The sequence below is a fragment of the Anguilla anguilla genome, chromosome 16 (genome assembly GCF_013347855.1).
Source record: "Anguilla anguilla isolate fAngAng1 chromosome 16, fAngAng1.pri, whole genome shotgun sequence".
NCBI lineage: Eukaryota > Metazoa > Chordata > Actinopteri > Anguilliformes > Anguillidae > Anguilla > Anguilla anguilla.
Genome location: NC_049216.1, coordinates 10,179,440 through 10,190,303, shown reverse-complemented (window position 1 = coordinate 10,190,303; position 10,864 = coordinate 10,179,440). Strand labels below are relative to the sequence as shown.

General features: G+C 47.3%; 1 protein-coding gene across 1 annotated transcript in view; it reads left to right on the top strand.

The window, feature by feature from the left end:
* The window catches only part of jph3 (junctophilin 3), a 35,692-nt gene extending 25,158 nt beyond the window's left edge, over positions 1 to 10,534 (top strand). Inside the window, exons 4-5 of the mRNA XM_035396704.1 lie at positions 5,883 to 6,787; positions 9,505 to 10,534. Of these exons, the coding sequence (XP_035252595.1) occupies positions 5,883 to 6,787; positions 9,505 to 9,585 (986 nt within the window). The 3' untranslated portion in view covers positions 9,586 to 10,534. The remainder of the gene's footprint in view (positions 1 to 5,882; positions 6,788 to 9,504) is intronic.
* The last annotated feature ends 330 nt before the right edge of the window (positions 10,535 to 10,864 follow it).

Genomic DNA, 10,864 nt, shown 5'->3' with positions numbered 1-10,864 from the left:
TGCCTTTGGAGTCGCTGAATGGCACTTGTCAACATGAGGACCAGAGTTGTGCCAATGAAAGTAAAGGAAACCATTATGAGGATGAGAAAAAAGTCCAAGATTTTTAGGCCAAACCTTAGGCTTTCTAAAATCACTTGTTTGCTAGCTTGCTTGCCACAAAAACAGAATGGCCAAGATATAGTTTGCTAAGAAGCAACTCAGAGAGCCTCCAGAGTTCTGGAAAAAGGGCCTTGTGGACACATGAGACCAAGATACACTTGTATCAGATTTTTGGCAAGAGCAAAGTGTGGAGGGCAAAAGGAACTGCCCAAGAACCAAAGCACCACCCATAATCTGTGAAACATGGTGGTGGGGGGTGTTATGGATTGGCCATGTGTGGCTGCACCAGGTACTGGCTCAATTGTTAATATTGATGAATGCATTCTGAAGTGTACAGAAGCATCTTATCAGCACAACCAAATGCCTCCAAATTAATTGGAAGCCATTTCATCCTACAGCAATACAATGATGCCAAACATTTTGCTAAAGCAACAAAGGAGTTTTTCAAAGCTAAAAACTGGAAAATTCTTGACTGGCCAAGTCATTCATCCATTATCTATACCTGCTGGTCAGGGACACGGAGGGGGGCTGGAGCCTATTCCAGCGTGCATTGGGCGAGAGGCAGGAATAGGTACATGCGGAGAACATGCAAACTCCACACAGAAAGGCCCAGACCAAGATTGAAACCCACTGCTCCACCGTGCTGCCCAAGTCATTCACCTGATCTGAATCCAAATGAACTTGTGTTTCATATGGTTCAGTGAAAACTGAAGGCAACAAGCCCCCAAAACAAGCAGGAGCTAAAGATGGCTGCAGTGCAGGCCAGGCGGAACATCACCAGAGAACATACTCAGCACCTGGTGATGAATATGGGTCACAGACTTCAAGCAGCCATTCCAAGAAAAGGATATATCACAAAGTACTGAACATGAATCTTTCATTTACATAACATCAATATGTCCTAAACATCATAATGCCGTGGAACGGGGGGGACTGTGTATGAAACATGCTGTAATTTCTACACGGTGAAACCAAAATGTATAAAAATACCCTTAAATAAAAGCTGAGAATGTGCACTTCAACTGCATGTGAATTGTGTACAGAGCCAAAGTAAGACAAACACACAAGCACACACACACATAACTCTGCTCTGCCGTGTATTTCACCCTTTCCCTTATTTCTATTGTCATGCCAGTGCAGCTCGCTCTGAGTGTGAATTTGTGAGAGGGAGGAAGAAAGATGAAAAGAGAGTGAGAAAGGGAGCGGAAAAGAGAAAGACTGAGAGATAGAGAGGGAAGGGGAGGGAGGGGACGAGGGAGTGTTTCATAATACTTTCCAGTGAGTGTTTAGCAGTCCCAGATTAGCATGTCACACCGCAGGGACCCCCAGGCCTTCCTGTTACATATCACGCCTCACTGCACTCCCTGTGTCCTCCACACACGCGCACACACACATGCATGCACACACATGCACACATACATGTACGCACACACACACACACATACACACACACGTACGCACACACACACGGTTAAATGCAAAAGTATTGGGACAGTGACGGTTTGTTTTGGCTCTGCAATCTCCTCTCAGATTTGATTTCAAATAAAACAATAAATACTTAAGTACAGACTATTAAAAGTGCCGACTAATTTCAGGGTACTTACATCCATTTTGGGTGGTCCGCGTGGGAATTACAACCCTTTTTCTACGTAGTCCCACATTTTACTGGAGGAATTGTAATGGGACAGATGAAGATAATTCAGTGCCTGAGGTCTGAGATCTATAGACATCAGGCGCTGGGTATCTTCCCTGGTGATGCTCTGGCAGGCCTGCACTATAACCATCTTCAGGTCCTGTTTATTTCCGGGGTGTTTTGCCTTCAGTCTTGTCTTCAGCAAGTGAGACACATATTCATTTGAATTCAGGACGGGTGATTGGCTTAGCCTGTCAGTAACATTCCACTTTTGGGTCCTGAAAAACTTTTGCTTTAGAAGTGTGTTAGAGGTCACTGCCCTGCTGCAAGGGGAAGCACCATCCAGTGAGTTTTGAGGCATCTGGTTGGATCTGAGCAGATAAGATGCTTCTGAACACTTCAGAATTCATCCTGCTGCCCTCAGCAGTAACGTCAAGTCAGCCGGTTCCAGTGGCAGCCATACACGCCCAAGCCATAACACTACCTCCACCATGTTCCACCGATGAGTGGGCGATTTTTATCATGAGCAGTTCCTTTCTTCCTCCACACTTTTCTCTTTCCGTTACTTTGGTACGGGTTAATACTTGCCTCATCTGTCCATAAGACCTTGTTCCAGAACTCTACAGTTTTTCACTATTCTTTTTTTAAACTCTTACCTGTTCTGTTCTTAAGATTTATCAGGGGTTTGCAGCTTGTGGTGAACCCTCTGATGTTACGCTGGTGTAGTCTTCTCTCTATGGCAGACTTTCACACATCTACGCCTACATCATGGAAAGTGTTGTCCCTGTACTTTTGCTCCCATAAAATGTGGGACTAGGTATAAAAACTCCTGAAATTCCTACATGGATCGCCCAATATGGATGCAATACCTGCATACCTGTAAAGCTGACAGTCTGCACTTTAAGCTCATATTTATTGTTTTATTTATAATGAAATGTGCTGGAGTACAGAACCAAAATGACAAAAATTGTGTCACTGTCCCAATACTTTTGCATTTAACTGTACATACCCCCCCCCCCCCCCCCCCCCCCACACACACACACACACATACATACATGCATGCATACCCCATACACACTCAAACATACTCACATGTACACACTCCCAGTACACACAGGCACAATAACATGGACACACATCTGCAAAACATGCTCATGTACATATACACACACATACAAACATGCGCATACTGTAAATATGCACAATACATCCATATTTATACACACACACAAAATCATTCGCACTTGAAAAGACAAACACATGTACATGTGCACACAGACACACACGCAGGAGAAATCGAGGCCATATTGACCTGTTTTATTGACACATCGGTTAAATGAGCCATTTTTTCCAGCGGTACATGACGTAATCTACATCCCCCATAATCATCAAGACCGGTGGACCAAACAGACCCAGTGAACAATTCAATACATATATTTATATATGACTAATCTATTAATCAATAAACAATTTCCAGCTTTTTTAAATTCCCCATGGAAAATGTCCCCTGTAAAAACACTGTGTAACAAGCTAATTGCAAATGGTGATTTACTGGGAGAATGAGAAAACAACAAAGCACTATAAGAACACAAAGTTCTCTTTCCCCTTCCCAAAACTGTTTTTAAAGCCTCATCCTATCACTGCTGATTGACTAAAACACCCTTTTGTCCTCAAATGAAAGAGGACAATACAAGAACAGAACTACCCTACAATGGCTGCTAGGCTCACAGACCCACTTATCCTCCAATGAAAGAGGACGATATTGGAGCAGAACCATCCTATGACTGCTGATAGGCTCACGGACCCACTTATCCTCCAATAAAACAGGGTAATATGGGAGCAGAACCAGGAGAAAGTGATGTCATAATTCATGGCAGAAGCCAGGGGAAGAGATTATGTTACAAGATTGGCTGTAGATTACACCACAGAAAGCAGGTTGACAGCTTATACTCAGTTCAAAATGGGATTCTGATTGTGTGTGTGTGTGTGTGTGTGTGTGTGTGCGCGCGAGTGCAAGTAGTAGATGGGTTTTGCTTAGATCTATACTGTGTACCAATGAGAGAACAGCAGCAGTCTGGAAAGTATTTTTAAAGGTGCTGTTTTGTATGGACCCAAATAAAGGGGATAGTGTGTCACATATGTCAGGCAGTCCCAATACTGCAGTGTCTCTAAATCAGGTAGGATGCGTACAGACTCTAAATCAGGCAGGGAGTGTGCAGACTCTGAATCAGACAGGGAGTGTACAGACTCTGAATCAGGTAGGATGCGTACAGGCTCTGAATCAGGTAGGGAGTGTACAGTCTCTAAATCAGGCAGGGAGTGTACAGACTCTGAATCAGGTAGGATGCGTACAGGCTCTGAATCCGGTAGGGAGTGTACAGTCTCTAAATCAGGCAGGGAGTGTGCAGACTCTGAATCAGGCAGGGAGTGTACAGACTCTGAATCAGGTAGGATGCGTACAGGCTCTGAATCAGGTAGGGAGTGTACAGTCTCTAAATCAGGCAGGGAGTGTGCAGACTCTGAATCAGGTAGATAGTATACAGACTCTGAATCCGGCAGGGAGTGTACAGACTCTGAATCAGGCAGGGAGTGTACAGACTGAATCAGGCAGGGAGTGTACAAAATCTGAATCAGGCAGGGAGTGTACAGTCCCTGAATCAGGTAGGGAGAGTACAGACTGTGAATCAGGTAGGGAGTGTAAAGACTCTGAATCAGGGATAGTGTACAGACTCTTCACACACTCTCCTCACATGTTTATTGGGAAGAATAAATTGAATGATTTATATGTTTAATTACAGTTTTGTTTTGATTTTATTTACTGCTTTAATTGTGATGGGAACAGTTGTATGTCTTCATAGCGATTATACTTTCTTCAGCGCAGTAGCGCATTTACTAATATGATATTAGTCACATGCAGCATTACTGTGCGTTACTGTGTCAGTTTAATGAGAACATGGAGACTGAGAATATCAAAGCCATTGTGCACGCCCTTTACCACAGAACAAGATCATCAATTAAACTGTAGTTCTGGACACAGCATCTGACACATTACTGTAGTCTCTTTTTATATGTTTTCAGTGCTGTAATCTCTCCCATGCTGTGTCAGTGCAGTATTCTCTCTCCCATGCCGTGTCAGTACTAAAAACTCTTTCTCATGCTTTGTGGCAGTGCTGAATAGTAACTCTCTCTCATGCTATGTGTCAGTACTGTAATCGCTCTCATGCTATGTGTCAGTGCTGTAATCTCGCTCATGATATGTGTCAGTGCTGTAATCTCGCTCATGATATGTGTCAGTACTATAATTTCTCTCATGATATGTGTCAGTGCTGTAATCTCACTTGTGCTATGTGTCAGTACTGGAAACTCTTTCTCGTGTTTTGTGTCAGTGCTGAATAGTAACTCTCTCTCACACTATGTGTCAATCCTGTAATCTCTCTCATGATACGTGTCAGTACTGTAATCTCTCTTGTGCTGTGTGTCAGTACTGTAATCTTTCTTAAAATACATGTCAGTACTGTAAACTCTCTCATGCTATGTGTCAGTGCTGTAATCTCTCTCATGCTATGTGTCAGTGCTGTAATCTCTCTCATGCTATGTATCAGTGCTGTAATCTCTCTCATGCTATGTGTCAGTGCTGTAATCTCTCTCATGCTATGTGTCAGTGCTGTAAACTCTCTCATGCTATGCGTCAGTGCAGTAATCTCTCTCATGCTATGTATCAGTGCTGTAATCTCTCTCATGCTATGTATCAGTGCTGTAATCTCTCTCATGCTATGTATCAGTGCTGTAATCTCTCTCATGCTATGTATCAGTGCTGTAATCTCTCTCATGCTATGTGTCAGTGCTGTAATCTCTCTCATGCTATGTATCAGTGCTGTAATCTCTCTCATGCTATGTATCAGTGCTGTAATCTCTCTCATGCTATGTGTCAGTGCTGTAATCTCGCTCATGCTATGTGTCAGTGCTGTAATCTCGCTCATGCTATGTGTCAGTGCTGTAATCTCGCTCATGCTATGTGTCAGTGCTGTAATCTTTCTCATGCTATGTGTCAGTGCTGTAATCTTTCTCATGCTATGTGTCAGTGCTGTAATCTTTCTCATGCTATGTGTCAGTGCTGTATACTAACTCTCTCTCTCCTGCTGTCTGTCAGGAGTGGAGTGCCAAAGGCCAAAGCATCAGAACTCGAGTGAGAACGACATCGAGGCGATCTCCAGCTGCACGCCGGACAGCCCCGAGCTCTACATGAAGGGCACCACGCCCCCGGACCTGACGCCCGACCTGAGCCCGGTGCCCAGCCGCCCCTCCACCCCGCCCTGCAGCCCGCCCAAGCCCTCCCACCGCACCAAGAACGCCCGCTTCCTGCGCCAGAGCGCCGTGGACGACGAGCGGGGCGCCGCCGAGATCCAGGTGCTGATGGAGGGGCGGGGCGGCGGCGGCGGCGGCGGCGGCGGAGGAGGGGGCGGGGACTACCTGCGGGCCAACAGCTGGAGCGAGGACAAGCGGCACCCGGGGGGCGGGGGCAGCCGGGGCAGCAGCCGCTCCGTCACCCCCTCGGCCCAGGACGAGGGGCGGGGCGGGGGGCGCGCCAACGGGCACCGGCACGCCCAGTCCAACCACAAGCCGCGGGAGCGGTGGGCGGACTGCCCGGCGGCGGGCTGGACGGCGCAGCGGGCGCTGAGCGAGGGCCTGGCCCGCTCCCGGCTGCTGGAGCAGGACGAGGAGAAGCTCAGCAACTACGAGATGGAGATGAGGCCGCTGCTGCCCATGGACTCCGCCTCTCAGAAACACTACGGCCACGCCCACCCCGAGCCCCGCCCCCACGCCCAGCAGAGACTGCGGCCGGCCAAGGGCCGCGAGGGCAAGGAGGGGGCGGGGCCCCCCGGGGCCCGGGAGGGCAGGGAGGGGGCGTGGCCCACGGGCCTCCCGCCCGACCCGTTGCAGAAGCTGGAGGCGCGGCCTCTCTGTCGGGACCTCACCCTCTCCCCCCCACAGAAATCTCCGCCCATTGCACTAGAACAGGACGAGGAGAACATGACCCAGCTCAAATCAAACTCGGTAAGGGCTCCAAGTGTGTGTGTGTGTGTGTGTGTGTGTGAGTATACGTGTGTGTGTGTGTGTGTGTGTGTGTATGAGTATACGTGTGTGTGTGTGTGTGTGTGTATGTGTGTGCGTGTGTGTGTGTGTGTGTGTGTGTATGTGTGTATGTGTGTGTGTGTGTGTGTGTATGTGTGTATGTGTGTGCGTGTGTGTGTGTGTGTGTATGAGTATACGTGTGTGTGTGTGTGTGTGTGTGTGTATGTGTGTGCGTGTGTGTGTGTGTGTGTATGTGTGTGTATGAGTATACGTGTGTGTGTGTGTGTGTGTGTGTATGTGTGTGTGTGTGTGTATGAGTATACGTGTGTGTGTGTGTGTGTGTATGAGTATACGTGTGTGTGTGTGTGTGTGTGTGTATGTGTGTGCGTGTGTGTGTGTGTGTATGAGCATACGTGTGTGTGTGTGTGTTTTTGTAGGGCCGGTAATTATAACAGGGAGAAGCAATCAGTGAGGCGGATGGGGGGTGGGGTTTTGTGCAGAATAGACAGAAGTGGCTCTCTGCTTTGTTGGTAGTGCAGGCTGTAGAGGGTATGGACATGCAGCACGTATGAATCACAAGCAACAAGAAGCAGAACGCTGTGCTCTCTGTGTTCCAGAACTCCGTAGCTGCAGTGAAGGTTCAGTGCATCAGTCCCCACACTCACACCCCCACAAACACACACACACTCCCACACAGCATCCTCACACATACACACACACACACACACAAATTATGCACAATTACACACACTCACACACACCATCCTCATGCACACCCACATAAACACACAGACTATGCACAAACACACACATGTACAATTATTTCACACGCACACACACATCGTGCGCACACCCACCGAAACCCACACGCACGCACCACAATCAACACACGAGTACACAGATACACTCGCGTACACACGCAAGCTAGCGCACAGCTAGCGCACGAACCCAGGCACAATCAAATCACAAACGCACGTACGCACACATAAATGCACACCCCAACTTACACGCACGGTTACGCGCTTAAGATCCGGCTATTCTTCTTATATCCTGCAGGGGACATGGTCTCAATCTCAAGAACCATATATTCCACTATGCTGAAACAATTATATTTTTGAAAATATTTTCACTGCAATGTCATCCAAGTATGTCAAAAAGTATAAACACACAATACTTGTGTATTTCGCTTGCACAGACTGCCCTGAACACTGAACTGTTCACAGCTGCGGGACCTAACAGGCAAGCCTGCGTTTTCTGTGCGGTGTCGCACAGATTGCTCAGTACCGTACCGTGCACTGCGAGTTGGTGTGTGGTGACCCTTGACCCCTGGGTGCCCCGCCTGGCTGCCCCACCGTTCCCTTTGCCGCACAGCCTCTCCGTGCTCCCAGCACCTTAGTAACAGCGCGTTGGCAAAGTGGCTCCTTCCACAGAGCAGCCCCCCCATTGGCTAACCTGCACTCTGTTGCCAGGGAACAGCTTATGCCTCTCTCCAGCAGCAGCCAATCGGACTGGCTCTAAGCCCGGGAGGGAGGGGGGGGGGGGGGGAGGGTGGATGTTTGCTGCAAAGAGAAAAGCAATGCAGCAGACTTCAGTATGGCAGGTTCCTCTGAAACCACACGCTGTCTCTCACACACATACACACACACAGGCGCACGCATCACACACACTTTCATTCACACTGGCGAGCCTGAATGTGCGAACACATGCAAATGCACACATGCGATTACACACATGCATGCGCACGTATTTCTGTGTGTGTTTCTATTTCTGTGTGTGTGTGTGTGTGTGTGGCATGAAATCATCCTGGTAACACGTGCAAAGGTACGCACAGGCAGAGGTACGTGTACATACGGGTGATTATCAGACCCTGTTGAAATAAAGTGACGGAGGTAGAGAGACTGCTATATTTTCCGCTTTGGTTTTGATGGCCGTTTAGTTTCATGAGTCTGAGTCTGTGTTTTAATTTTGTTTTATTACTGCTGATGCCTTGTCTGCTGGAATGCAGATTTCTTTATTTTTGTGGACACCGACAGCAATGGATCATCACATCTGCAAAAAATCTGATCTTATCTGGACTTATTTGTTTATTTAATAAAGAGCTTGATGTTTAAAATGACAGACAGACAGACAGACAGACAGACAGATAGACAGATAGACAGATAGATAGATAGATAGATAGATAGATAGATAGATAGATAGATAGAAAAGTGGATTGTAACACATTGTAGAATTATCAAAAATGATATTCTTCAATCATACCTAGGTAGTTAACAAGTTCTGAGGAAGGTAAATAGCCTTATTTCAGCTTTTAATGTGTCTCTGGCTTTTTTTCACGGCTAACCACCACACGCTGAATCACTGCAAGGTATCTGAGCCTTCAGTGTGCATGCTCTGGCACGAAGGAGACAATATCGCTCTCAAACCCAGCGAGCGCGCACGCCCAACCTTGGACTGCACGTTCAGCACAGAGAGCCAGTTACAGACTGTTCCATACAGGAGGCAGCGGGGAGGGGAGGGGAGGGGAGGGCTGGAGGGGTGAGTGTGTGAATGGAGGTGTGTGGGTGCCTGAGTAGAAGTGGGTGTGGGAGTGGGCTGAACGTGTGCTTTAATGCTTCTCTCTCTCCCTCTCTTTCTCTTTTTCTCTCTCTTTCTCTCTCTGTCCCTCTCTCTCTTTCTCTCTCTCTTCATGTCCCACGCAGGGTTCCAGCTCTATTCTGGTTGTCATGGTGATTTTGCTCAACATTGGAGTGGCCATTTTGTTTATTCACTTTTTTATTTAAACAATGTATTGCCTATTAATTCTTCTTATTTATCTATACTATTGTTATGAATTAATATGAAAACTATCACGGCTATTCACCCCCCCGCCTCCCCCAACCCCCTTCAGCCCGTTTTGGCAAAGAGACATAATACGGTCTACACAGAATAAGAAGCTCCATTAAAGAGGTGTGTGAGGTCAAAATTAGCAGAGCGGCAAAGGCTCAATTTTCACCATTCTGCTCCTGACCTCCCCCCCCCCCCCCCCAAGCCCCCCCAGCTCCCTCCATTACCCACTTATTTCCACATTCCTTTTAAAGACCACTTTAACTTATAATTTAACTTATTTATTTATTGGCTAAAGATATTTATGATAAATTGCAAATTATTGTTTTTTTTTTTATTACTGTTTATTGCTCACTTGCCTTGTTTTGCTCTGTTGATGATGTTGATGGGTTTATTACTTTATATATTTTCTTGGGAAGTTAAAAAAAAAAGAGATTAAAATCTGGTGCGGGCTTGTTAAAACCGTGTAGTTTTGTGGCCCCTGGGTGAAGCTCCGCCCCCCCTGCCTGTCAAGTGGTTCCCATGGTGAGACCACGCCCACTCGCCGTCACCAGGAGGGGAGTCCCAACAGGACGTGTCTGTGACTCCTTCCGGAGAACAGATGGTCAAGCGGATGCTGGTCCCCACCCTCCCCATCTTGGACACGCCCTCCCAGGAACCGGCCCCTCCCCCCTTTCCACAGCCCCGGGGGATTGTGGGATTGGTGGAGTCTGGAGAAAAGAAGGGATTCTTAAACAGGGCTACTCACTCTCAACCGTATGCAACAGAGGAGAGACAGGCTGTCTGAAAGGGCTTCATCACTGCATTCATGTCAGCATGGAAACCCAGAAATATTTTCTCACCATAATGATCACGCGCACCAGGAAACACTTACACACACGCACACACACACACACGCACACACATGCACATGAACACACACACACGCACACACACACACACAAACAAACACATAGAAACATGCATCCATATGTGCATAAGCACATAAACAGACATTTTGCTTAGAACAGACACTCACACTCACACACACACACACACAAAAGCACGCAGAAACATACACCTACACTCACACACCTACATGCACACAAACACACATGCGCATGAACACAGACACACACACGCAAGCACACACACAAACACACATGCACCCACACATGTCCACAAACACACGCTCCGCACACTCTCATGAACACACAGGCCGCACTCACAAACACACATGCACCCACACGTGCACAA